This window comes from Lipophrys pholis, assembly GCF_963383615.2.
Source record: "Lipophrys pholis genome assembly, chromosome: 7".
Lineage (NCBI taxonomy): Eukaryota > Metazoa > Chordata > Actinopteri > Blenniiformes > Blenniidae > Lipophrys > Lipophrys pholis.
In genome coordinates, this window is record NC_137638.1 from 17,293,883 (window position 1) to 17,321,668 (window position 27,786).

Genomic DNA, 27,786 nt, shown 5'->3' on the forward strand with positions numbered 1-27,786 from the left:
CAACATCAGCCAACATTCAGACCTCTCAACAGATAAGAGGGGCTTAAAGAGTAATCAGCTTTTCATGGTAATAAACCCTGAGTGAGATAATTCCATAAAAGCGGTAGAAAAACAGCCTTTGAACAGAATAAGGCCAAATTATAAATATTGGGGGATAAACAAATGGGTTTTTTTTAGGTTCCATTAGGTTACTTTTAGATATATAGATTACAACGGCATCAGACACTTAATGTTCTCCCCCTAAGCTAAAATCACGAAATCGATCAAATCATGAGAATTTTTAACGTGAGGCTGGACTGTAAAACTAAATTTAATTTACCATGATGCAACTATAACATTCCAGATGAAGCAAGTTACAGTACACACACTGTCCTCTCACTATGCGTCTAAAAAGGCACAATTGAACAGTTTTCATGTTGCTAAATTTGGTCATTTTTCTCTTGAGGCCCAAATGGCATGAATAACACACTTCCTCTTTACATTACGTGCTACTTGGCCTCCCAGCTGAAAGGGGAAGGGGAAGGGGGGTGGGGGTGTTGAAGAGGAAGACAGGAAGGTCCTCAAAGCATATAATCAGATTTTCACAACTGGCTACAGATGTCTGCATTCAACAACAGTGTTACTGATTCATGTGGTAACTTCTAGAAGGAAAGTTGTATGAGCCATGTGAACTGAACAAGTACTGTTCTTTGTATTTAAACCATTTTCCGAGCAATGTCTATATTACTTAGTTGCACTTCTGTAAATCAGAGCTGATTGGGGCAGTTTTTTTCAAGACAGTGGAAGAAACTTTACCAATACACGGTCACCCGTCTTCAGTTCCCTTTCGCCCTTCTTGACTGATCCAGTATCTGAGAGGTTGGAGACAGATTCACTGTTCGTGCGTGCGAGGTTGGACGATGGTGCCGCTGGTGTAGTGGAGGAGGCCTTCTTAGCTGTGGAATTGCTTGCGGGTAGTGTTGATTTTGCGGCGGGGGTTTGTGAGACCACACTTCCAACCGACGGAGTGGGAGATGCAGCTCGAGAGGCCGGTGCCGTCTGAGTTCCATTGGCCTCTTCCTCGGTGCGAGACAACTTGGATGGTCGGGTGAAAATCCCTCGCAGGGCGTCGCACTCAAAGTATCGCACCCCTGCCACCGACCCATCATTCTTTCCAATTGGTTCATCTAAAACAATCCCTGCCCACTGTCCTGGGGCAAACTGTGTTTCTCCCAAAAACTGTATGATGCCTGGCTTATTCCCGTTAACCCATACTCGCTCCCCGATCTGGAAGCTCTCTTCTGAGATTTTGGCATCTTCTCCACTGGCTCCGGCCACAGACTTTTCAGCAACTGCAGCTTTAGCTTTGGGTGGAAAAAGAGAGAACATTGATTTTGTTAATTCCCATTCTATAATTGACTAGTGTGAGGAAGACAAAGGTTATGCATGCCAAGGAAAATTCTATAATTATTTTTTAAATCAGATTTCCAGAATTATGCAACACTTGGAAGTTGTTCTGTGTCTAAGAAGTTCGTGCAGGTGAATCATTATTTTGAAAGTTTAATTAGTTACGAGTTCACATAAATTTAGCGCTCATGCTCCAAACCAAAATAAGCTGCACCCATTGTGAAGTATTGCTTTAAAAAACGTGGTGTCAAACACGCAGCCCATGGGAAAAAACTAATCCACAAGAGGGTAAGATTCTACCGGTTAGATGACCTTGTATAGATGAAAAAAAGCAAAGGGGCCATTTACTGCCATTTTCTTAACAAACATAACTGCTGTCCCTAATTGCTAGCAACCTTATTTGTAAAATACAGTGGAGGTTGGTCAATAGAGGGCACCCCCTCCAACCCCGTGGAAGCAAGAGGAATGTTGGGTTTTTTTTAATATAAAGAATATATGAGTAAACTGCAATACTGTCGAAACTTGTTTGTGTCAACAAACTAACAATGGGCCCTGAACTATATTGGCTTAATTTATACAGATAATCTTCAATAAAAGAGAGGATTTCTCTCTCTCTCTCTCTCTCTCTCTCTCTCTCTCTCTCCAGTAGTGTGTGTGTGTGTGAGCAGCCTGGGTGTATGAGGAAAGCCGCCCTGAGGAGGCGGGGCTTAGTAGCGAACTCACCAATTACTGATTAACACCAGAGTGACCGACATAAAATTAAACTAATCAGCATCATTTCATGTCCAAGACTTGGGGCGCTTTTTAAATCGCCCCTGACTCAGTGATTGGCTTAAAGTCTGTTCTGATTTGTTCTCAAGTGTTTCTACGAGATGTTGAGATGAAGACAAGCGGTGAGTCTCTGATTATTAACTCTGTCACGTCTCTTCTAATTTACCAGTTTGAAAGAAGAAATGTGGCTGAAAAGCTGCAGGTCAGGTTCAACTTTCTCCAGTATAGTTATTTTTTTGCGGTTTCTTTCAAAGTGTCTTTCAAAGGTGATAATAATGAAGAGACCCACCTAAGAAATGTATCATCATCTGCCACTGGGAGAAATAGCATCATCATATTGATACCAATTAGAGTGACTTTGCAAAGATTTGCATGCTAAAGGCTGCAGAGATCCTGTGTTCAGAGAAGCAACAAGCTTCAGTCTGAAGAGAACCATTGTGGCAGGCAAGAACAACTTGGACTAAGTTCGGTATACTGCTTTTAACATTCATGGCCTGTACACTCAGTACATTTTAATTAGCATCAACTTGCACGAGGAGAGAAAATGAGACTTCTACTTCAGTGTTTTTATTGAATCTTTATAATGTTTCAGTAAATTTCCAAAATCAGATTTTAGAAATGTAACAGATAGAGGGTAGGACTACATAGAACATCTTTCAATGTTTTGTTGCCACAATGATCTAAGCTTGCACTGAAGAACAATGACGGCAAATAGAAAAAAAAATTGAATTTACAAGGTAAACAAAAAAAATGAAATGTGGAAAAATGAAGAACATAAACATCTAAAATCCCCAAGCTATGGAGGAAAACAAGTACTGAAAACTATTGTAGTACATGCTCACACTTGTCAACCACACAAAAACACAGCTATGAACAAGCACAATACTGTGGCACATCACACAGGGATTCTTACCTGCACTGGGGTTGGTCTTGGGGGCTGCCGGTCCAGGGGGCTTAGCTATCTTGCTGGGCCCTTTAATCCCACTGGGCTTGGCTGTGCTCATGATTCTTCAAGTGACGTGACCCACAAGAGCTGTCCGTCAGTGGGTACAGACTGACCCAGAACATCAAAACAACTGGCTGCCGATTGGTGATGGCCAAGTTGTTCTCACCCTCACAGAAATTAAACGAGAAAAAACAGAAAAAGAAAAAAAAAAAAAAGGGGGGGGGGGGGGGGGGAGAACGGAGAAAAGGCGTTGCTTAAAAAAGGGACCTGTGAAAAGACAGAGAGGAAAAATAAACCAAGAGCATTACATAACTTTATTTACATTTACTATAAAAAAAAAAGTGTTCAAGCTGTAGTAAAACTTTACTAAATGTGTTTGACTCAACAATCATGGGTCCACTGATCTAATTTCATCAAGACCATTGATCATATCAGTCCTCCAAACTATCTATTCCTGAGCTGGAATGTGATGTTTTGTGCTGTTTGTTGGTACACATTTTGCCTTGACTAAACTAATAAATAGTAGGTACAGATATGCCTTGAAGCCATGCTCATTCAATTTGTTTACAAGGCTCTGTTAATAGAGACATTTTGTTTCTGTTATGACAACAAGCTTCTCAGCGTACACAGCGTCACAGCGAGGCCTAAAAATACTCTTGTCAGAGGCCAGTCAAAATGCAGTCCAAGGCGCTGCCATGATGAACTTCTGACCAACTCCTCATCTATGACCTTGACCAGTACAAGCAAGGTGCCAGTATTTAACCGATTCTCATTCAATCTATTGGTCTTGCATGAAAAACTGCGTGAGGCATTTTGGCAGCTTTTTACAAAACAGGATTACTGGAGAAACACGACCACCATCACCAGCAGATTATCCTGTTTGGCAGATTACCTCAGCACAGAAGCAGACTGGCAGAGTGTTGTGTTTAAACAGAGGGCGCCTGCTGTTTATTTCACAGTATGACTGAGTGAGAAATCATGATAGCTTTTATAAATCTATTACCTAAATTAATTTCACCAAACAAAAACACTATTCAGCAAGCTCTGACTTTCAGGTCCATCTACAAACACATCTGCAGCATTTCAGACAGTTTTAAAGTCAAGTTGCATTTGCCTTCACAGAACAAATACAACTCGAAATCTGAACTTGACGATCCAAGCCAAACCTGTACAAGCTGAAAAACACAACATCTGCCTGAAGCAGAATTGATCTGTTTAAACAACTTGACATCACAATATTACCCATGAAAACTGGAGATACAGTTTGTATTAAGTGTGACAGTCTGGATACTGTATAAATGCAGAAGAGCTAAAACTGCATTATATACATTTCAAGTAAAAATATGGATTGTAAACCTAACAATATCTAATATTGTTCACATGTCTCCCTTTGAGAATACACTGAAGATTACCTTCAGGTCAACAACATACCTTATATTCCTGAATGACCAAAGGAACTACACTACACTGGCCTTATCATGACAATCAAGTGAAGAGACTCTCACACCCTGGAAGATATTTCTCAGTACAGAACGAAGGATGACCATCAGCAAGCACGACCTAGTTTGAAGGCAGTGTTCCAGTTCTCTCCTGCTGTGCCTTTGAATGATACTGATTAGTGCCCCCAGGTCAAAGCGAGCCCAGAGAAAGGAAGCATTTCAGTGCAAGACTGTCCAGTAAAAAAATAAGTCAAACAAAACAACCAATGTACGATTTTCTGTAATGGTCCATTTTTTTGCACATTTTTTTGCACATAAAAACACTGTAACATCAGACATCAAGCTGTTCAGTGATTATAAACTGAGGACGCTTCAGCTCTGATTGGTGAGTTGATGCAGTCAGCTGGATATGATGTACTTACACTGAAGACTTTCCCGCAGCAGTAATGTTAATCTTTTTTCACTGACTCAGTCTAATCTGTTTGAGTGGAGGCCAAACACCAAAGCTTTACTACAGTTACAGCCTGAGTATCAAAAACAGATTTCTCAAACAAGTTTATTATTGACAAAAACAAGTTTTGATGAGTATTTCAGTACTTGGATTGCCCAGTGATCACTAAAGCCATTTGATTTCACAGGGTATGATAAATATGAATTTGCAAAGAAATATCCCCATAACACAACTAAATAGTTAAATCGTTGCCACAGAGCTGAGAATAATTGGCTGCAAGTCAAAGCATGCTTTCAGTCATTGTCATCTTTCATTATTGGCCAGTGACTTCTGTAATACTCAACGGAGTACGACAAGTCCAGCTTTGTCACAGAGGACCGAGTCCAAACTCCAGGTCATTGAAGTCCATCTATGTACGCTTTGCACTTGAAACAAACAAGCTATATTTTATGCCACCGATTGGCCAAATGCAGGTGCACTGACGACTGCCTTGCACCAAAAACACCCCTATATCGTCAATGGTGTGTATTATCTGATGAAATCACTTCACGTTCTTGCCTTGATCAGCACAGGGTCATCCAAAGCTCTGCGTCTTCCTTTCGGAGGAAACATCTGCTGGGATGATTATGTAGGCCCCTGCTGGCACTGACATACAAAAGCATAAAAGGCAGCAAAGGACACGGAGCCAGAAGCATCCTGTGTCCGAAGTAGCTGTGAATTCATTCACGTTGAAGGCAAGAAGCTTCACTGCCCATTAGCAGATGTAAAAAAATCTACTCTTCGCTCAGTACATATCCACACCACCCCGTCCTCCACAGACTGTGGCTCTGACAAGGACACCCAAACTATTGGTATGCTAAATGACAATTCTTGGCAGAAGTATGGAGATAGGAACCCATTTTACCAGCAAATGTGGTCGTCACATGTGAAACCTGACTCCAAAGCCAAGAGGAGACATTCAGAGCTATTTACCGTTTAAATAATCAGTGTAAAAGGACAGACCTGGGTCAGAGGAAGCACCTGTCTGGCATATGTTTCAGTGTTTTTCTTGCATGTTCATTGGGTGGTCTGACACAAAACGTGCAATATTATTTCACAGAGAAAATATATAAAGCAATCTAAACTCTGGTGTCATACACCCCACCCGCCCCCCACCCCCCTTGATCTCAAACTGAAATGTGCTCAGTGTAGAACAAGAACTGGACTGCTCAGACCCAATAGTGAAGCCATCTTCTGTAGTCCAGGTAGAAATCCCAACTTCTAAGGGTTAGGATTGTCTCCTTCATTGTCAATGTGTTCATGTTAACCACAACCTTTAATCATCACAAACTTGAAACTATGACCTGTATTGACTTTAATTCTATTTCGGGAAAGAAGAAATCAAAACTGTGGTTTGACAACTTTCTTAACTCCAGAACATCATTAAAACATCCTACCATGTTTTACAATGCGTATTTCTAAGCTTGTGGATTATTAAGGACAAAATCACATTGTGAAACAGTGATACTGTACCAATATTATAACTACAGATTCTTTCAAATACTATTTAGGAGTTATACAAAGTATACTTGACTCTACCACATTTAAGATAAGATGCTACACAATGATTATAGACTTTACAGCAATGACCAAAACTAAAAATCCTTAAATGAACTTTTAGTTCATTACTGCACAGACTTACTGATATAGCCCATTATTACAACTTCAATAGTCTCAAATTACCTCACACCATTAGTCACATTCACACACAATAGTGGCAACAACAGTGATATGCAAAGTCCTCCGCATTGCTCAGGAGTAACTTTGTGTTAGGCATCTTGTCCAAGCACACTTGGGACTATGATCAGAAGGAAATTAAGATCAAATCCAAGATTGGAGGACAACCTCCTATACTTTCTCAGCCACAGCCATCAAAAACTACTATAGCAAATGTTGATGCAGTGACAAATTAGTTTTTCATGGAGCTAGACTACTCAACACATATCTCAAAACCCATGAATACTAAAGCAGATGGATATACCTTGTACGAAAAGGTTATGTAACATTTAGTCATACAGTATCATATCAAACGTGTAAAACTTGGGTACAATGACAAACAGTAAAGTAGATCATGACGATTTATAGAGACAGAATAATCAGCAATAAGGATAATGACTTAATGAGTAAATGTAGTTATAAAACTGCTAATTAAATGATTTAATTTTACTGTTTGAAAGCAAGAAACCTGAGACATGTGGTCTCATATCATGTTATGGCAATAATGTCAAAACAATTTTGGAAAAAAAGAAATTGTGCAAGCAAAATATGACCACAGAAACGATGTGAGCCAGTCTCTACCACATCTTCAGCATTATTTCCACACTGCAAAGCACCGAGGAGTGCCTCAGCATTGTATTGGGAGGTGCCCTTCTCTGACTGCGGCTCATTGACGCTTTTCACTGGGTGACTGTGACAAGCAGGACTTCATTATATCAATCCCGTCACACTTTGAAACCGCAAAACTGTCTGGGCCAGTGCACGAGGTGTCTGAACGGTTAGACACCGTCAGTCAGCAGGGAGCGGGACTGAGGGCGACCGATGAGGTGGCACCTCTGGTCGGACTGGACGTTGCGGTGAAATGCCATGTCAGCCAACTTCTCCCCCGCCTGTCTGTAGTCTTTTCACCCCGCAGGTGTGTGAGAGACGCTGCCAGAGTTACACCCAGCGAGTGCATCCACATCCAAAGAGCCGATTCGCACACCAACCGACAAAAAAAAAAAAAAGAAAGAAAGAAACTACCGTAAACGCATTCCTCAAGACAAGTCCAAAAGTCTCCGCAATGTCACCGGAGCTCCAGCAGGGCACACTGCTGCTACAAGTCGCCAACAAAACGCGAAGATTAGATCACCTGTGTGGGTAGAGCTGGTGTTAAATGTCGCAGTAGTAAGCAGTGGACTCGCACCGTCGCCTCTGGGATTAACCGAGCCCCTGTCGGGTATCACGGGGAGATTAGTTCAATTAGAGATAAGCAGGGAGGCCCGGGCGGTGCAGCCCGCGGTGGTCTGGACCGACACAGCCCGGGGAGCGGAGCCGCTTAGCTAGCAGGCTAAACTAGAACACCTCAACTAACGTCCACAGCCACCTGAACAACTTTCACCCGGCGGCCGGCCTCGCGCTTGACAGCCGCCAACACGGACAAAGTGGACGGAAATACGCGGCTGCTGCCCGAGCGGAGACTCACCTGATACGTGCCTGTACAGCCTGTGTCGTCCCAGAGGTGATTTTTCTTTTCCTCCCCAACGCAGCTAACATGCTAAGTGTCGAACCGACTTCTGCTGCTGCTGCTGCTGCTGCTTTCACACACACGGGGAGTGGGAGGCAGGCAGGCGGGCACGAGCGCAGCGTAGGAGCCGCCCGCCCAACGGCCGACCGGAACGTCAGCGTGGAAGGAAGCGAGCGAGCAGAGCTGGTCTGTGCACGAGGAGGGCGCACTCCCACATTTTGACTGAGAGGAGACACTCACACTTACAAATAAACTTTGCTGACACAATTAGGAAAACACGTGTGACTCAGGAACAGTTTACTGGCGTGTTGCGGATTTAATTCAGATCCTGGACTTTCAAAATGTTTCAGAGAGGAAATTTTGAGAAAGGTGACACTCTACAAAGAGCCCTCCAAAACAGTCAAAGTCCCATTCACTACCAAAAAAGTAATCCCAATATTAAATGTAATCACAACTGATAGAATATGTGAATTCTAGTAGTTTTTTTGGCATTTCTATCAGACCAAACTGCTTGTGAATCCATTATAAATCTAGCAAGTAACTTTAAAATAAATTTGTTTTCAGCAAATATCTTAAAAGCATTTATGTATCGATCTTCTAGTGATCATTAAGCAATGACAATTATATTCAAGAGCAATTTCTGCTCATTAGCTTGGCCAATGAATGTTGGGCGACCAACGAAAGTTGGCTGAGAAGGTTGTGTTTCTCTGCGTGTATTTATCTATTGGTATGTATGTATGTATGTATGTATGTATGTATGTATGTATGTATGTATGTATGTATGTATGTATGTATGTATGTTTGTATGTATGTATGTATGTATGTATGTATGTATGTATGTATGTATGTATGTATGTATGTATGTAGGGCCCAGTTTACACAACACATGACAAGTTTCACATGACAACAAATAATCCGTTAAAAAAAGGGGTGCGTTTACACTGCAGCAGCGGACACACTGACAACGGTGTAGTTAGTATGCCTGACCACGGGAGGGCGCTGTTGCTTGCCATAAATGTGAAGAAAATGGAGAGAACCGACATTCGTATGGACTGATGAGGAATCAGATGCTATCAGGGGTGAGTCTCAACTATAAAACTACTGATATGGACGACAAAACTAGAATACTGACCGAGAGTGATACCACTACGGGTCCACCATGTTTGTTTAAAGGCGGATGAACAGAAGGAGTTATATTCAATAGGGAGGGAGGGAGGGGGAGATTTGCACATATGTAGTAGGAGTGCTACATAGCCTTCGGCAGTCTCTGCAGTGGGGAATCCCGACTATGAAAGAATCTTTCCACCTTGGGAGCGGGTATATACAGTAAACTTCGGATACAGTGCATCCGCACACTGGTGTCGTGTAAACAGACCCCCCCCTGAAGTGAAGAAAGGTTTGCGGATACACTTGTATTCGATGTCGTGTACACGTGGCCTAAGTAACCAACCTTTCACAAAAAGTACTCGTCCGAATTGCATGAAATGTTCAGGGACGATTTGTCACCATCCAGGGACCTATCCATTACGGCTAACTGTTTCCGATTAAATCCCAAAGAACTGCGAAACTTCTTCTTCTTTTGGGTTGAACAGCAGTTTGCATCCTTAGAGTTGCATTACCGCCATCTGCTGGTTTTATCCATCTACATCGTTTCCCATCGCTCCTCTTCCCTGATAACTGTTTCCCTCTCTCTTATCAGCAGCTTTCAGACCCTGATAACTGTTTCCCTTCTTCTTCTTCCAGTTAGTCTATTCCCACAGCGCTATACTTTCCCCAATAGTCCCGTTTCCTTTAGGTACCCATTTAAACATTTTCCTGTCCCTTCCTCTTCCTTCCCACCCTAGTATTTTCTTCACTTCTCTTCCTTCTATTCCTTCTCTCCTCAATTCCTCCATCATATTCCTTTTTTCACTCCCATACTTCCTGCAGTTTACCAGCACATGCTCCACTGTTTCTGATTCTTGGCATAGACCGCAAAGAACTGTTTGTGTTTTGTATTATTTAAGTATGTATGCCCAATTCTTAATCTGGTAAATACGGTTTCCTCTTCCCTACTGCCTCCTCCACTCCCCATCCTGATATTTTGAATACTGTAAATTTGTCTTCCTCTTTAGTTTTAAGCTTTTATTGTCATCTAAACCTATTTCTGTTATACAACTTATATGAACAAATTAAAGATTTTCTATTTAGATGATTTAAAAGTATTTGTATTAATCAATACTCTGATTGCTTTAGAGGTAGTTCGTTGATCAGTTTTCAAAATAAAATTTGAGAGATTTGTAAATTCAGAAGACTGTGGGCACCATCAGCAGCAAAGTAACATGAATTAAAACTTAGACAAACAAAAATATTTTGTTTTTGAGATAATTTGTGGGAACGTTCAACTTTTTTTTTCCTGCTTAAAACACGTCCAGCATTAAAATTTCTGACATAAAAGACAATGCAAAGGTGGTGAAAGTGTTAAATCCAACAAAACGTGAATTAAAAAGACATTGTATAAACATTAGGTCAAAAAACACAAGGCTGTTGTTTTAGGGTCAAAGTCTTGTCATAAGAGTGGAGACATCAGCTGCTGACTCTGAGGTTGAATAAATTATTCAGTCGACACTCAAAAATTCAGCACGCCCAAACACAGGGATGTGTGTGTGTTTGCATAAGTATGCACAGTGTAGGTGGATGAATGCTAAGCATGCATGTATGTGCAAGTCATTTTACATAGCTGTCGTTAACATATTTGTTAGGTCTTTTTCTCAACTTTGAATAAAATTTCACCTTAAATCATGACTTTAAAGAACTTAAAAAATATATTTAATTTTGTGAAGTGTATTACTAATGATTGCTCAGTTTCAAATGATCATTGTTTTAATTGTAAAGTTCAAACCAGTTCTAACAAAGTACATTTTATTTTTACAATCCGTTCCAATAATCCAATACCTGCACGTTGGCCTATATATTTCTGGGTAATAGGAATCTTATGTGCAAGACACCTCTAAATCCTCAAGTCAGTGGATTAGGTCATCTCTAAAAAGAAACCTATTCTTCGTAATTGTAAAGCATTGCATCAAATGTTTGGTCAAATTCCAGTAAAGTAAATTCGTTACTCAGAAATAATACAAACTAATACACTGGAGCAAGAATAATGTTTATTCATTGCAGAGCATTCAATTGAGGGTAAAAATTAAGGAAGCCATATTCCAAGTTATTAAAAAAATAAAATAAAAATAACAATCCCAAAATATTACAAGTGCTACAAAAATCAGAGACTAACTGGTCAAATTCTCTAAAAAGCCTTGTCATTGTATGTTTACGGTCCAAAAAATTGGTACCAAGTTAAAAAAAAACAAAAAATATGATGAGGACAAAAACATACGTTTTTTTTACCGAAAAAAAAGTTATAAATCAAGAGCCCTTTTTATTTTTTCTTTGCCAAACTTCGAGGGGAGCTTTTCAGCAAGTCTCTGATCCGAAGGTACGTTCCTGTAGCTTCAGCTACTTCGGTAAACTCTGGTGTGTCTTCGAAGGGAACGATGCCAGCCGCAAACTTGCTGCGGTGAGGGACAGCTGCAACCTTTGCTTCATTTTCAGGACGATCACAGTCTACACCTTCCTGATGAGCGTCAGCTGCATCAGGGCTCTCGGGACTATCCTCCAGGCATTCGATTGAATCGCAGCTCTGCGGGGCGTCATTATGGGATTTGACCGGCTCGGGGCTCTGAGGGCTGTCGTCCTCAACTTTAATAGGCTCGGCACTTTGAGAGAGAACCTCTTCAACTCCCAGCTCCTTCTGAACTTTCCCACCGTCACAAGGCTCTGCGGGTGTCGTCGTGTCCATTGCCTCGTCAACCTCTTCTGATTCCGTGTCCACGTGGGCAGGTGTGGAAACGCTTGATGAACTGGGTGCAGGCGTTCCCACCGCCGGTGTATCGCAGTCGCTATTTGTGGCAGTGTCGGCATTTTCTAGCGCTGCCCAGATCAGTCGCTGCTGCTCCTCCAGCTCCTCCAACGTCCGGTCATCCTCGATTTCCGCAGGAATCTCATCCACCACTGTCCAGTTACGCCCCTGCGGGACTGGAGAGCCGTTTTTGGGCGTGAGCGGGGGTGTGCCTCGAGGCAGAGGTGGGGGAGTGGGTGTGGCAGGAGGCGTGCCATGAGGTAACGGAGGAGGTGAACTGAAGCAGGGGGATCCAGGGGGCAGAGGTGGTTGGAACTGGAAGTCCCCGTGGCCGTGGACATAAGGTGTGCCTGGATCTAGACATGAGACAAAAAACAAATGCTTAGACATTTATATATTAAAAAAAAAAAAACAGATTTAATGATTATTGTGTTTTACTCAGCTCAACTGGTCGATTCAGTACCTGATAATGTTGAAGCAGTACCTTATGGAATGGGTCAAAAAAAGTAACACTGTGAGGCTCTACTAAGCTGCTTTAGGTTTTAAATCTTTATCTTTGTTTTCGTACCTCCTAATTTTATCAGACAGTTAATACAATTTAGATTTTATCCATGATTGATTTTCTTGTCTTTTGCTCCTTGCTTGTAATGTCTTGAGTTTGATTATTTAGTCAAATATGTTTGAAGTACTTTAAAAGGCATTAATCTGTTAGAAAGATGCTATAAATGATTGATAAAATGACTGAACGATTTAGTGGCAGGCTGCTTTCTGATGTCCATACGCTGCAGAATGTGAGTATTTGCATCTGTATTTACCCTCAGTTATCACACTCCTTAAATATATTCTATTTGTTGATACTTTTTGACATACTACACCATAGTGCTGTAATAACTGGAGTCTGCTGTGGAATAAAGTCTCACGTCATTGCTTGTGCTGTTAGGCAACAGTGAAATTGCATTTATGTTGAGAGTAGCTTCTATAAAAGTGCATTTGAGATGCTTAATGGTGTACCTGCTATAAAAAAAAACAAAAAAAACTACCTGATTCAATATCCATGTCAGAGGTCTGGTCAGGGCTACATTTAATCTTCTTTCTCTGCTGTGGAGATGAGTCAGAATCCTGCCGTCTCTTATTACTGTTGGCATCAGCCTGCGGAAGAAGAAGCACAGGCAATGACCCTATTTCAAACAGTGATCGCTGGTCCCTCTCTGAAAAAAGCATCCAGAACAGTGACTGCTTCCTGGAGGTTTAAGTGTGGCAAATGAGGGAATCTGCAACCTCCAGGCCAAGCTGCCAGACATGATCAGTGAACAGTCGACTCAAACAGTATCCAATTCAGTAAAATGTCAAAGTGGTACAAAGAATGATGAATACGATGATTACTTGAGGATGACCCAAGTACCTTGAAAGAGCACATGCTTTGAGAGACAAATAGAGCCACAGAGACTTTAGTTACCGTTTGAAAGTTGGACAGGTAAGCTGAGTAGTTTTGCTTCTGGTGACTGCTCTGCATTGGAACTGAACCATAATGCATGAACTCCTGGATGTTTAAAAATAGAAATAAATACGGTGACTTGCAGGATTGCAATAGTGAAACAAATCAAACCATTAAATTAGTGGCAAAAGGTGCCACTCTTAATGTAAATGACTTATCTTGAAAGTGCAGAAATCTTGGAATAAGCAACATTTAGGCTATTTAGAGAGAAAATGTTGTTCTCACATCTTTCACTTTGTGTGGTGCGGGTACATTGAAGCCTGGAAAATCCACCAGCTTGGAAACATCGTAAGTCATGCTTTGCGAGTTGCCGTTGTCATCATTTGAGCCTGCAAATTAGAGAAGAAATGTGTGAATGCAGTGTCCATGCATTTATTGAAACATCATAAGCTATTCAGTCTGATTTCCCCCCATGATAAAAAAAAATTCAAAATATAACATTTTTCCTCCATTTCAAGGAATTGCTTGGTCCGAGCTACGCTTGTTTCAAAATCACTACCACATAGAAAATGTTGTGGGAATCCCAGTGTACATATTCCAAACATGAACAAAAACAGCTGTAAATTCAGAAATGTTTAGGCCATTTAAGGGATTTTAAATTAGTCGCGTGCCTTGAAAATAGGTTTTGTCATTGTCTGATTTTTCAATGATGGTTTGAACTCACAATTTTATTGAAGAGCTTACCATTTCCATCATAGAGCGATAAGCCGGAGTTCTCCATCTCTGCCTCTTTGAGCCATCCTGGTGGGTAGCCAAGTTGCCTCATTCGATAAATTACAGGCGGAAGGGTCTTTCCATCAATCCCCAGTGCTGCCAGAAGCTCCTCACTGTCAAAAAACACAGCACAATAAGTCAAAACTGTAACTGATAAACAACTTTAGGTACATTAGATAATGCCTTTTCAGTCATCTTAATTAAATACAAGAGGTATGTATGTTTATTAGTGTGTGAATATACTTAAATATGGATGATCTATTTTCTCTGAATATTATTTCATAAGATTTTAATTATATATTATCAAAAGGGTGGATTTATATGGATATGTATATATACAAACTATATGTGATTACACACATGTGAAATGCCACTTCTTTTTTTTTTTTTTTTTAAGTGGCCAATCAATGTTTGTTATGATTTTATTCAGATAGAAAATCTTGCCTCATGACTCCAGGCTTGTATTTAGCAAACCGCTCTTCCACTTCAGCATGGTATCGCTGGTTGCCCTGCCCAGCCTGGCTGTTCTGATTAAACTCCTTTCGTCGCTCATTAATTGCCGCCATGTCCTTGGGCTACGGAAAGTAAGAATGTATAATATGTAAGACGTTGACCTTGGAATTTCTTTGTTAATTTCACATTAATAAACCGTCAGCAATACCTTGGGACAATCTCTCAGCTGATGACTGCTGGAACCACAGTTGAAACACATGGACTTGGGTCTGCAATAAACGGAATCAGAAAAACCCTTTGCGTTATAATAGAATTTTATATTATGCGTGTCGGACAGCAAACTAAGGCTGTGTGAGGAAAGAGGAAACAAAACAATGTTCTTTTAAAGTCTTACCTTTTGTCTTTCATTTCTATATCCTGACCATCTATTCCAATGACTTGGTTGAAAATCTGGTGATAGCTTTGCAACAGTGAAGGAATGTATATCTGTCCTCGCAGCATTCAAAAAATAAATTCTTCACCCTTGGGATGAAAGTCCTACAAAACACTGAAGCTTTTAAAAAAACAAAAAAAAAAAACAAAAACATAAGAATGAAAACATTCTCGTTTATAACAATTACATAAACACTGATCCAGAGACAGTGAAGGTCTAAAAATCCAACAATGATAAAAGATACGTTGGAACGTCCCATCCATCGGTCAGCTGTGGGTTTTCATTCACTAAAGGCTGTCCCAGTTTGTCAATACTGAATGTAGTGAAATATAACACACTCCCAACCACCTAAAAAGCAAATAACACAAACACAATATATTAATAACCAAAGTTTACATATCAATTAAAAAAAAAAAAAAGAAAGAAAGATTGCCAATTTTACAAGACCGTGTGCAACGAACTGAAAAATAACAAGAAACACTCACTTTGAAGGCTTCTGTTGTTGTTCTCACTGTACTGGTGGACTGCTTCTCTGGATGTTCTTCGAGAGCAAACGCTGAATTCTTCATACAGGACAAAAGATGATCGTTTTAAAATAGACAAATCCAAACATTTATTAAATCAAATTTAAGCAGACTGTGCATATATACCTGGGGTTTAACATGAAATGAGGATTTCTTCTGTACTTGCGCTGCTGTCTTGTGCTTTAAAATCAGACTGCAGATGCAATCTTCGATTTCTTGACGGCATTGCCTGGGTAGACATTGATTGTTGTTTTCAGTTATAATTATATTGAGAATTTATACAAAATGAATGATCTGAAGCAGAAAACATCTGATGAGCATTGTTTTCCTGGGAGAAAATACCTTGGTCATGCCAAAGGCAAGGGAATGTCAGACTGATTGAGGATGACAAAAATGTAATGTATTCGTAACAATAAAACTCCTAGCAGCTGCTTGATCTTAATCTTAATTACTACAGATTTGGTGAAATAGAAGTGTGATATCCTAGATGTGCAGCCAATAGTTATGTGCAGCCAAGGGACATAAACCGTGAGCGCATGTAAGCCCATTGGATGGTGACTTACTTTGATATGCTGTTGTTTGCATAGAAGACCTGCAGAAGCGGTCCGTCAAGGTTTACGTCTTCCATTGTGATCCCGCTGCAATGTCAGAGGAACATAAATGTTAGATAATCTGGTAGATTAATTCAAAAACGAGCAGAACAACATTTTTGCGATCACCTCGGACGTGTCAAGACGTTCAGCTTCCTCTGCAAAACCTTATGTGAGCTGACCATTAAGAAAAATTACGGAGGTGCAGCAACAAATGTTACACGAGAAACTTCCAGAGGGAATTTTGTGTGCCCACTGCGTTTTTTCCCCTCATCTCAGCCATGGAGAGGAGAGGAGAGGAGAGGAGCCTCTCCCATCTGCTTTGTATGGGACGTTTTTCCACGTTTTTGAGCGATTTATTCGAAAACAGTTAACCGAATCATAAACAAAAGCCATAACACACTACTCCCAAACGTCACGCCTGCTTTGATGTATGTTTGTTTGTTTCTCTAATGGTGCTCCCAACGGTACCGCCAAAAAACCAGCAGCAGAAGAAAAAAAAAAAAAGTAGACAGTTGGCATTTCCCAAAGAAAACACCAGTGTGAATGCTGAAGGCTGCTGAATAAAGCTGAAAACAAAAACAAGATGCTTTTGTTGTTTCTTTAAGCGGACCAACAGTTTCGGGGCCCCAGGGCGCACTGTTTCTAGTCCAAACAACGTAATACCCACACACCTCAATAAAAACCAGCCCAAACCTCAGCCTGGGAAGAAATCAAGTCAAAACAGTAAAACTATGTGTGTAATAAAGAACATGACATGAAGACACAAATGCACAAAACTAAGTTAAAAGGTCAGAGAATCTGGCTCCCCAATTGGGGGATAACAGCCATATCTGGCAACACTGGTCAGCAGGTGTATATCTATTTTCAAGTGGCTACTAAATAGCGAGGGAAAGAAGAATGAGGGAAAAGAGAGAACAGCTTTTAACATTTTGGCGGAGCCACCTTCTCAGGTGTTTATCCATTACGTCAGTCACATGTCAATAACGAAGCAGTCGCACGTAGAAAAATATCCGAATTTGTACCACATATGACTAATGGCCTGTGTCTGGTGTGAAAGAAATCGGAATTAGAGCTTTCACACGGCCACAAACCAGGGCGGATATGGGTCACTTGTTAGACAAAAATCTGAATTGGGTCGCATTTCCCTGCAGTGTGAACGAGGCTCTGCAGACGCCTGCAGTTTCTGTTTTGATCACAAACGGACGAGCCGATGTCAGCTAATGCTACCAGGCTAACGCAGCATCAAGGATATTCTCTTCAGAGAGTCGCTGGATGTGCTCGTCACACTCCTTCAGTCTGGTTCGCAGCTGGCTCGTGTCGTCCTGTATCTCATCATCATCGTCCGTGAAGCGGATATGTTTTGGAACCGCCGGGACCGAGTCATCAAGCTGCTCAAACAGCTCACTGTCTCCAAAATCAACCTCCGCCATTTCTGCGCCTCTTTGCAAGTGCATGACGGGAGTTCACAGGTCAATTCGACGTCTCTGTGCGCTCATTGGTCCCGCGGTGGTGGTCACGTGGTAGTGGCCGTCACAATCACAAATGTTTTTTTGTCTTTGAGGCCCGTAGTGTTGTTTGACAGGATATCGTCCTTTGGTAGCTTCTTCTTTCAACGCTAAAAAATCATAAAAATAAATCATAAAAATAAACCTCACAGTCGTAAAACAACGTATCAATTTATTGCAGTTTCAAATCATTGTAAATCACTTTAAATCGCCCTGTGCTTGAATGGTTCACTATAGACCTGCCATGTCTTGATATTGTGAATATGTTTGCACGTCATTAAACATTCACTGACATTGTCTTTAGCCTCAGATATTAAATAAATGTTATAAATATGTATTCAGTTGGTCAGTTTATATGTTATTTAGTTTCTCTTCGCTTTCACATCTTTGCTCTGACAGACAGAGCTCAGGGAATAATCTTTTCAATAACAGGTTCTGTCGAGGCGCTTTGTTTTTTTTTCTTTCGCTCACAGACTCTTGTTGTGTAGAAATAGTTAGAGTTTATTGGAGAAATGAAAGATATATAACGTGGTTGGACGCTTGATTTGGTTCCAGTAATGTCCAGCGACTCCACTATCCACCTGACTTTCCCGCAGTGTGACGGTGGTTCACGGAAAATCCGCTTCATTTACTTAGTGAACATGACATCGTTCAGGCTGACTGAGAGTCCCAACAAGGTGAGACACGTGCAAGTTCCCACATAACTTTTACTAAATTATGTCCTTTCAAATCAAACATCTGAATCCCACCAGATGTCGCTGGCCAACTCTTGGGGTTTTACTGTTAAATGGTTTAATTGTTGCCATTGCTGTTTCAGGAAGCAGTGATTCCTCTGTATTTGGGAGCTGATGTCCTTTTCAACACAGACATCCGGACAGAGAACCATCCCAGATACCACGCCAAGCTTGCCAAGAAAGGACTGGCTACAAAAATACACTTTTCACCAGGTGAAATATTTAATGAGGAGTCGCTATACCTAAATAAACTATTAACACTCCACACAATATCATAGCTTCATGAAGGACACAGGTAATGGGCTGGTTTGGCCTTTTAGAATGTTGAATGTTGTCCCAGTCTTCATTAAGTGCACATCCTGAAATGTGTTGACTCTGGTAAGCAAGCAGGCAGCAATACCAATAACCCTTTCTTCACTCTATTTCAAGGTATCCTTTTATCACTGAGCTAAAAAAGATTGTGTTATTATTGACTGTAGGTAATACACCTGGAGATTAGCTCCATTTGTCTTCTGCTGCTTTTGCTTCAGATCCTCTTTTGAATGTAATTTCTATATTTTAAACTAATTATCTCATTTCCAGGGGGTGGGGGTTCTTTGCATGTTCTTATTATGCATTTATGGATTGTCTCGCACAGTCCATAAACGTTATACATTAATTTTAGTCTCTGTATTGACCAGAGCTGTAAATGTGAGTGTCTTTCTATGTTTTCCCTGCGTTGGACTGGCCACCTGTCCTGGGTGTACCCTGCCTTAACCCATAGTCAGATGGGATTTTCTCCAATTCCCTGCAAAATATGGAAAAGATATTAAGATAGATTCAAGTCTATTTTTAGGATTTAGCGCATATAGCTTATACTTACGAAAAAACAACAACTTGTGAATAGGTTACTTTGAGCCCTTTTCAACATGCAGAAAACATTGAGGAGAAATGAATCAGCTCTTCTCATAAAGAGTTGAATAAACCATGCGATCGCATACAGTACACAACGATTCTCCAACACTGATTTTAAAAAGCTCCCATATCGTAGTTACTGTCTCCAGCACACTGGATTCCATTAAATGTTTCTCACAGCTCTACAGAATCTCAACGGCAACCTGTTTATCATGATATGGCGTATTGTAGCATGGAGGCCTAGAAAACGTGCCAGCTGTTAAGTTTCCCAGGCTTTAGAAGTTGTGTGGACATAAACTATGTTATTCTCCCCCCTGGTTCACTCCAGCATTCAGGTTTCATGGTTTGAAGGTACCTGCAACAAGTAACAGCCTCTGGTTCTACAGTATTCAAGGACTTTTTCGAGTAGCCTTTGATATCTACAGTAAGCAAGAACAGCTCGCAGTCCTGGAGAACCTACAGGCAAGTCATATTGCGATTATGTATTTGTCTTTGTTATCTTGCATCTTTTTGACAAGTTTTTAAACATTTATCTCTCTCCAGGGTGTTTGGAAATCGCAGATTAATGACAGCCTACTGAATATGAGTTACAGCCTCAGCACGCAGGAGGACCTGTGTCCTGCAGAAACAAGGATGGAAATGTCACTGCCTTGTCAGCAGGTTGACAGGAAACCTGAGGATCAAGAGGGCACTGACACAGCCATCACATCAGCGGATCACGATTACTGTTCTTCCCCCAAGCCGAGTTTACAAACTGAGCAAAGCCAGCTGGTTGTATCCTCCGTGAGACATAAACTGCATCGCTTGGATGAGCAATTCTCCTCTGAACCTGTGGCCTGCACAGAGCTGCTGAAGACGGTCTTGCTGCTTTTAGAAAACATTGATCGGTACATAAATGGGAATCTCGAAGAAGAGCATGCAACTGAAACTGTGCTGGCCCTGCTGGAAGCCAAAAAGTGGGGCCCCGCATACTCCAGCTCTCTGCTCAGCTGTGTGGGACGTTGGCTTGGGCAGCAGTTTCACACAGCCAACAGCAGCATCAGCCAGAAAGTGGAGGGTTTCAAAGTTCAGCACATCGAGCGAATCAGTGACTTGCCGCCTGCAGAGGAGCTCGCCGCAGAGCTCTTCCCCGAAGCCATGCAAACACTGCTGCTCCACTGGATGGGCTTGAGCGAGGAGTCCTCCATGGAGAAGAGACACAGTGAATACCCCATTTTGCTCCTCATCCTCGAGTTTGCCAACCACAACCTCATCACCGGTGTAGCTCATGTACTGTACTCCAGCCTTATCTGTAAATAAAAGTTAAATCCCAAACAGCATGTCATCTGACTATTTTAGAACTGCGTGTGAATTTGTGTTTTTTCTCCTCTGACACACTACATTTATTGACATATACTTTAATTTTACATCACACCAACTAAGTTTTTAATGGTTGAATGGCTGATTTGTTTTTCTCCAGTTTAAGATGCTGTATAAAGTGACCGTTACCTGCTGTTGAGATCCACTGGCAATAAAAAGCTTTTCTCTTCTTGTGCCAGTTAGAGGCTATTAATTTTAAATCTCTTCACACGTTGCACTTTTGATTTTACATTAAAGCTCGTCATTATACCTAAAACTAATTAAGCTATTTCTTTCTAGAAAGCTGGTGGGTTTGAATCCGACCAGATCTTTCGGTGTGGAATCTGCATGTTCTGCCTGTGTGTGCAGGAGTTTTCGCAATTTACATTGATTTCCTTTAACATTCCTAAAATATCCGGTCGGTGTTGGGACTGTGATGGACTGGCAGAGTGCATCCTGCCTTCACCCTTTAACAGCTGGGATTAGCACAAACACCACAACCCTTAACAGTATAAAGTGGTGTAACTTACAAGAAGGATGAATGATTCATCTCATTGCCCAAGCCACACTTGGAAGACAGTTGCATTACGTGATGCTTTTATGCATGAAAGGGCATTGTAAAGACAAAACTATTTTATTTTGGAACACTTGAAACATAATGAATCCATACCTTCTTCCATGGTAGCCCAGAAGACGACATGTATGAACAACCCATGGTTTGTTTATTCTTGTTTAGTCAGAAGTGAAACTTCCCAGACAACGCTACATTGATGTCGAATGCGTTTTTCTAAATAGATGTAAACAGTGTTCACTTCATCCACATTATGTTCAAACAATCACGTATCAATATATTGTGGGGTTGTCTGTTTTGCTTTGTTTTTTTAAAAAGCTACCACAGTATTCAAAACAAATATCTAATTATTAAGCATCGTTCCGTCACAATGATGCTTTTTTTTCCGAAGATGTACAGATTAATAGTCACTGAGACAGACTCAGCATCTGGCTATTTACACGTTCAAACATATGAGACCTTTGTCTATAAATAAGTTACAGATTCAAAGCAACATCCATGCAAGCTTGAGAGCCTGGCGATGAATTGGTAGTCCTTGACGATGGGATGAGAGGCGAAGACAGCCAGCATTTGGCACTAGATAGAATCCATTCCACGTGAGAACGAGGAGGTGAAGCCGAGGCCCATTCCCCTCTGAGTATGAGTCTGAGACCGAGCCATCTCGTACTGGACGTCCAGGTTCCTGAACATTTCCTCCTGCTTCTGAAGAGTCTTCAGGCCTTCATCGTTAAGTGGTTTGGCCGCTTCGGTTTCGTCATCTCCCTGCAAAGATGTTAGAAGTCAGTCTTCATGAGTGTTGGCTCTGGATTTAACTTGGCAAGTAAAGCAACGTGGTCATACTTACTTTAATACCCATTAGTTTACGGAATTTTACATTTTGGTCCTTATTTCCAAAGTTTAGTTTCTCCCACAGCTCAGCTGTCTGGGACTTGTCCTAAAGAAAAAGAAAAAAATGTTTCATGAAGAAACAATATGGGAAGCGTTCCTGCATGAATACTGATGAGCAGCAACACGTCAAAAGAAAACTCGTACCCCTTCTTTCTTTCCCTGCCATAGCTTTTTCCTCTTTTTCTCCTGCTCTGCAAACTTCATGGGGTTGACAGCAGAAGGGTTGTAGTAGCTGGGCACAGCGATCCCAGTCTCCGCCAGAGTCTTCGCTTGAAGAGCCGCCATCTGTGCCGCCATAGCGATCTGAGGAGTGACCTGCGTCCCGGACGCCAGGAGGGCTGCCACATTGATTGCGGGGTTAGAGACCACGGCGGCGGCGGCAGCTGCAGCTGCGATGGGGGCTGCAACTGTAAACGGAATACAGATGTAACCAAATGGAGCTTTATTTAGAAAGAAAGATAACGTGAGGTCTTCAAAATCACATCAATAAGAGTTTGAATACAAATAATCAGATAAAAAGAGTGCACTGTCAACACTGCAAAGTAAAAGCTTGTTTATGTTCGATTGTAAACAAACATACAGATATGCACAGAACCAGGCGCGATAATCTACCTTCTTTGAGATTAGAAGCAGAAATGACTCTGAACATTCATCATCGACACGTCTAACAGCTTCACAGATCACCGCGACCTGCAACGCTGCCTCCATCTGTGCCTCTCAATAAACATTCCTGCTCCTTCCACCCCATGATCATTATTGCTGACTTTGTCCTTCTCTCTAAAGCAGAACTTTACTCTTCTGGGCATTAGGTTCATTTAAATACCAACGCAATAGATGCATGTATGTATAAAGGCAGTGATGTTTACTACCTTTTACATCTGTTTTCTTGTGTATGAAGAACATAAAGCAGAACATACCAGCAGCTATCTCCTGTTGTTGCTGCTGCTGCTTCTCAAACATTTCCTTCTCCTTCTGCTCCTGTAGTTTCTTTGCTCTCTCCAATCTGGAATAAAAAAAAAAAAAGAGCATGTGAAGACCATAACAGGTAAAAAAACAAAAAAAACAAACAAAAAAACACCATGCTCAAAAACTGTATCCAATAGCAAATGACAATAGTTCAAACTTGACTTGAAATGTTCATCTGTAACTTAGAAAAAAGAAAAATTCTCTTCTGTTGGTTTGAACCTAAAATGTATAATTCCACTTGGATTCATATATATTTTATTAGCTTCCTCAAACATTCAAGCAATGTCTCTTTATAAAGTTCTCTACAATCATTCATATAAAAAGGTCTACAAGCTGCTGCCTCACCTTCTGGCCAGCGCCTCCTGTGCGTCCATGGCTGTGTTTCTGCCCCGGAAGGCAGGTGGATTTACAGCCCGGCTTTGACTCTTTCGGCGCACCTTCTCCGTTCTTTTTTTCCGCTCCCTTGAGAAACAAGAAGAAGAAATCACAAAAGCACGATTACAAACAAAAAGAATATTCAGGAACCTTTGGACAACACAGAAAAAGGTTCTTCTTGAGCCCACCTGCTCTTACTGCGACTCCTGCTGTGGTGGCGATGCTTGGTTCTTGAACCTGAACCTGAGCGAGAGCGAGCCTTCTTCTTCTTCTCCCGGCTGCGTGACCGCGATCGGCGTTTGTCCCCGCTTCTGCTGTGGTGCTTTCTGAAAAAAGACAAAGAAAAGTGAATCTTATTTAATTCGACCAGATTTTAAACTTCCACCCCATCACATTGTGAGTTTTGTGCTACTTGAGATTAATAAGTAAGAAATTGGCTGGTTGACTAAATAAATGTATTTAACTTACAAAAATCAAGGCATCATGTAGCCACTTAAACATATAGACGATCTGCTGGACTATATTTCTAGAATGAGCAGACGAACCTCTCCCTTGAGTGCGACTTGGACAAGCTCCGGCCCCGCGAAGACTTCCTCTCCTTCCGTCGAGATCGCTCCTCTCCGTTTTCGGCCGAAAGTCTCTCCTGCTCGAGCCGCTCGTCTGTTTTTCTGTGTGATTTTGATGGCTTCTCAGAGTCCCTCCTTCGTGCCTGTTTTAAGAAGAAGTTGTCTCTTTCAGGAAAATAGTGCAACAAAAAGAGTTAGTACCATGGCTTACAGCAGGGAGCATGTCATAAATCTGACAAGCTGAAAAAAGAAATAAACTCTCACTTCAGACCCATTTCCAAATATGTTATTCTCAGAGCATCATGGCATTGTGTGGGCTTCTCTGTGTTTGGCTCCACTTACAGGAGCCTCATGTTTGGAGCCTCTCAATAGTTTCAAAAGTGTGCATGCAAACTAGTCAATTTAGAACACGCAGCAGTTCACTGCGAACAAAATACTTTGAAAATTGTGAACAGAGATGTTGAAGACGGGATGGGCATAGAAACTTACTTCATACAGCTTCTCATTGCTTGAATTAACTTTAAAGTAAAAATTACATTCATTGTGCCCATCCCAAACTGCAAGAGATGCAAGAGTTAATGGCAGTTTTCCTACCAACAATGTGAAACAAATAGGAGTTTGAATGGCAGATAGTTACCTGTCCCAGTAGTAGGCATATTATTTTGCTATGTCAGCAGGGTCTTCTGTTCAGTCTCTTCGTGCATTAGCACGCTGAGTATGATTTATTGTAGAAATGTTATCATGTGATCTATACACAGGATTTAACAAAAAATAATAAACAGCTACTCATTACCAATAAATATGGTAACAAATAATGACATATATCCAAGGCCACAAGCTTCCACTGAGACATGTGAGCATAAGTGGGGCAAAAATAGGTCCATTTCCTTGTGATTAAGCCCCTCGGCATCTACGTCTTTCCCTCTTACTTTGGCTATCGTAACAAGACTATCCTAAAAAGACATACTCACCTCGACCGAATACTAACAACTAATACAACCTAAGGTCTTTAAAATCACATATGTGTTTCAAATAAAAAAAATAAATAAATGTCTTAGTTACCTCTTTGCTCCTGCTGCGACTCCGTCTGTTTTTTCGGTCACCTGGAAATACCAATAAGAGACAATTCATGAAATTGGTGAACAGAAACAAATCTGTTACACAACAAACCGAATGCTCAACAAAAACAAAAAACAAATGTAATTCCCAGGGTAGTAGAGCCTTACACGTGAGATTTTTTAAACCCAATATGACCAGTTAGGCCTTTTAATGAGTCCTCTCTGCATCTTACTACTTCAGTATCATTTTTGCCAAATCTTCAAAAATCTATTTGCTTCTTGATAGTGGAAGTGTCTATTGAGAATCTGTGTGGATTATATTGACGTTTGGACTACTTCATTAAACTGGATTGAGATTTTTGGGTCAATCGTTCATAAATCTGGTGATCCGAGTCTGACCAGATGTCGTCTCTATAGATCTGCTACAGTTAGAACTCTTAAGTGCAGGAAATACAACTGTCCTTTTAAAGAGAAAACCAGGGCTCAAATTCAGCTCTGGCTTTTAACTGCTACATGTTAATGTGATTCCACGTAGGAGAAAGTTACACATCACTCACATTTAACTGAGACAGTTTTGATGTGCTACACTGACACATGAGTCACAACGTAGTAATTAGTATCATCTAGCGTGTGGTAATGTATACTAACGTTTTCGATCCCTGGAGCGTGACCTTGACCGTGAATGATGGTGTTTGGAGCTTCTCGGGGACCGAGACGAGTCCATGTTGTGCTTTTTTCTCTGATGTTCTGGTGAGTCTGTTCTGGTCAAGTCGTCAGAGTCGTTGTCACTCGCCTGAAAAAAAAATAAAAATAAAAAATGGACAGGTGAAATCACATTAGACGAAAATGCTGGAATCGTGATTTAGCCCACAAAAAAACTTTAAAAATTGTATACAGCAGAGGCCTTGCAAGTTTACCATAGTTTAGTGTTCCGTTTGGGTTATCGCACATGTCTTTCTGATTTCAACTCTTTTACTTTTTTGTTCTACTTTTCACACTGAAAACAAAAACACTAGCTTTACAATCAGGTTAGCCCTTTGGTTGTGCTTCTCTCCGTACTCATTCGATGCTTCTTTGAAACAACTGCACCTTTCAAACCTCAAGTGCACTCAAATTTTTATGATTACTTTTGGCTTCTAGTTTAGCTTTTTTTTTATTTATTTAAGGACCTTAGTACATTTCCAATTTAGTGTTTATCTAATTCCTATAGTTTTGCAATTACTGTTTTTTTAGTTCTGCTCTGTTGCACGGTGGTACAAATGTTTGTGGTGCCAATAGAGCTGAAAATCGTGTGTGTGTGTGTGTGTGTGTGTTTTAGTTAGGTTATGCCTCTAGATATATATATCTATATTCCATCTCTTCGGTAGGACCGTAAGTTCTAAGACTCCTTAAGTCGAGGATCAACATAATAAAACACGTTAGATTTGCGAGCTTTCTCTCACTAAAATTAAATCAGATTATCTTAACATTGCTTGCGATTAATGACCAGTCTTACGAAAAAAAACTAAACTAAACAAATAAAAAATGGATAAACAAATAGAACGAGATAGCCATAACAATGCTGGTGTTGTGCTAAATGACCCATTTGCATAATTGCATTATTTACATAAATCCATTAGAAAATCTCCACATTTTCGGTGTAGCGAACCACAAAAGTCAACATATATAGCGGTTTCAGGGATTCAGATGCTCAAAGAAACAAAAGAATAGCGTGACATAAAGCCATCAGCAACACGGCATCGTCACACTAATAGTTAAAACGAGGTAACAACGTGGATATATGTAAATACACAGTACCGAGGATTCACTGGTCTAACAAGATAAACAAGCAGAAAACGAACACGTTTTCAAAGCAGCTAAAACTGTGCACGTCCCGTCATTCAAACCTCCACCACACACTGGCGACAACTAGCTCGCTAAGCTAACCACTGCTAATCGCCATCTTTAAGCGAAACAATCCATGAACAAAATCGTCAACCCGTCGCAATATTTCGAAAAGTCTACCTCCGATCACGTATGTCAGGGAGGTGAATATGTGAAGATACTTACCGACATAATCCTGAAACACGGTATAAATGCGTAGGAGGCCCTTTTCTTCTGTGTGCAAGCGAAATCGCAGAGGTAGCTATACCAAGCTAGACCACCGCTCTCTGCTAATGTGATGTGGGTTGCCAGGTTTTGATTGGAAACTCCATATTCATGCAAACTTTATGTATGTCACAATGAAATGGTACTTAAGTGATGAATAAATGTAATGTTGTATAATGTGTAAACATTGGTGCAGATGCTCAAGTCATGAGCAGACCTTCCAAAAAAATAACAAATAAAATCAGTTTATTGGAACTATAAGCCAATCTGGCAACTTGACGTCGCTCTCCGGATCTTCCTGCAGCGGACGTTCTGTTCGTCTGAGGGTTTTTCATCCTGAGTTTGGTCTTTCAGGAAACTTGTATGAATTGTTGACTTTGTCAAACTAGAGTATATACATATAAAATAAACCATGAATTAGCTAATGACTTACACATCAAAATG

The 27,786-nt window shown here is 40.9% G+C and overlaps 4 protein-coding genes across 7 annotated transcripts in view; 1 reads left to right on the forward strand and 3 right to left on the reverse strand.

The window, feature by feature from the left end:
* clip1a (CAP-GLY domain containing linker protein 1a) overlaps positions 1–8,345 on the reverse strand; it is a 29,224-nt gene extending 20,879 nt beyond the window's left edge. For all 3 annotated transcript variants that reach the window (XM_080467511.1, XM_080467510.1, XM_080467512.1), the window contains exons 1-3: positions 8,214–8,345; positions 3,071–3,370; positions 796–1,343 (exon numbers count right to left, since the gene is read on the reverse strand). In XM_080467511.1, coding sequence (XP_080323637.1) covers positions 796–1,343; positions 3,071–3,161 — 639 coding nt within the window. In that variant the 5' untranslated portion in view covers positions 3,162–3,370; positions 8,214–8,345. The remainder of the gene's footprint in view (positions 1–795; positions 1,344–3,070; positions 3,371–8,213) is intronic.
* A 2,758-nt stretch (positions 8,346–11,103) lies between these two features.
* Positions 11,104–17,803, reverse strand: zcchc8 (zinc finger, CCHC domain containing 8; the record flags this gene model as incomplete). Of its 2 annotated transcripts, XM_080467516.1 has the most annotated exons (14): positions 11,104–12,503; positions 13,188–13,296; positions 13,604–13,687; positions 13,868–13,971; positions 14,327–14,469; positions 14,801–14,931; positions 15,018–15,078; positions 15,204–15,269; positions 15,487–15,590; positions 15,728–15,805; positions 15,893–15,995; positions 16,330–16,404; positions 16,486–16,525; positions 17,609–17,789. In XM_080467516.1, the coding sequence occupies 14 exons, from the start codon at positions 17,787–17,789 to the stop codon at positions 11,668–11,670; spliced, it is 2,115 nt and encodes a 704-aa protein (XP_080323642.1). In that variant the 3' UTR covers positions 11,104–11,667. The 2 variants fall into 2 exon arrangements, with proteins under 2 accessions (XP_080323642.1, XP_080323643.1); XM_080467517.1 differs by lacking the exon at positions 16,486–16,525 and having other exon boundaries at positions 17,587–17,803.
* Positions 17,804–18,245: 442 nt separating this feature from the next.
* LOC308112377 (uncharacterized protein) lies at positions 18,246–21,103 on the forward strand. The gene is made up of 4 exons (XM_080467867.1): positions 18,246–18,541; positions 18,682–18,811; positions 19,821–19,954; positions 20,036–21,103. Exons 1-4 carry the CDS (start codon positions 18,422–18,424, stop codon positions 20,789–20,791), a joined length of 1,140 nt encoding a protein of 379 aa, XP_080323993.1. The 5' UTR covers positions 18,246–18,421; the 3' UTR covers positions 20,792–21,103.
* Positions 21,104–21,412: 309 nt separating this feature from the next.
* On the reverse strand, positions 21,413–27,418 carry rsrc2 (arginine/serine-rich coiled-coil 2). The gene is made up of 10 exons (XM_080468431.1): positions 27,304–27,418; positions 25,903–26,047; positions 25,259–25,299; positions 24,176–24,339; positions 23,819–23,956; positions 23,601–23,717; positions 23,207–23,292; positions 22,434–22,696; positions 22,246–22,335; positions 21,413–22,163 (listed from the first exon to the last, which is right to left on the reverse strand). Exons 1-10 carry the CDS (start codon positions 27,307–27,309, stop codon positions 21,978–21,980), a joined length of 1,236 nt encoding a protein of 411 aa, XP_080324557.1. The 5' UTR covers positions 27,310–27,418; the 3' UTR covers positions 21,413–21,977.
* Between the last annotated feature and the right edge of the window lie 368 nt (positions 27,419–27,786).

What these genes read in the sequence shown, in the direction of transcription:
- LOC308112377 (XM_080467867.1), top strand. Translation starts at nt 18,422, where the DNA reads ATGTCCAGCGACTCCACTATCCACCTGACTTTCCCGCAGTGTGACGGT. An exon ending in AAAAATACACTTTTCACCAG is followed by an intron (nt 18,812 to 19,820) that starts GTGAAATATTTA and finishes GGTTCACTCCAG; the next exon opens with CATTCAGGTTTCATGGTTTG. An exon ending in CAGTCCTGGAGAACCTACAG is followed by an intron (nt 19,955 to 20,035) that starts GCAAGTCATATT and finishes ATCTCTCTCCAG; the next exon opens with GGTGTTTGGAAATCGCAGAT.
- rsrc2 (XM_080468431.1), bottom strand. An exon ending in AGGAGTCGCAGTAAGAGCAG is followed by an intron (nt 23,718 to 23,818) that starts GTGGGCTCAAGA and finishes TTGTTTCTCAAG; the next exon opens with GGAGCGGAAAAAAAGAACGG. An exon ending in CAGGAGGCGCTGGCCAGAAG is followed by an intron (nt 23,293 to 23,600) that starts GTGAGGCAGCAG and finishes TTTTTATTCCAG; the next exon opens with ATTGGAGAGAGCAAAGAAAC.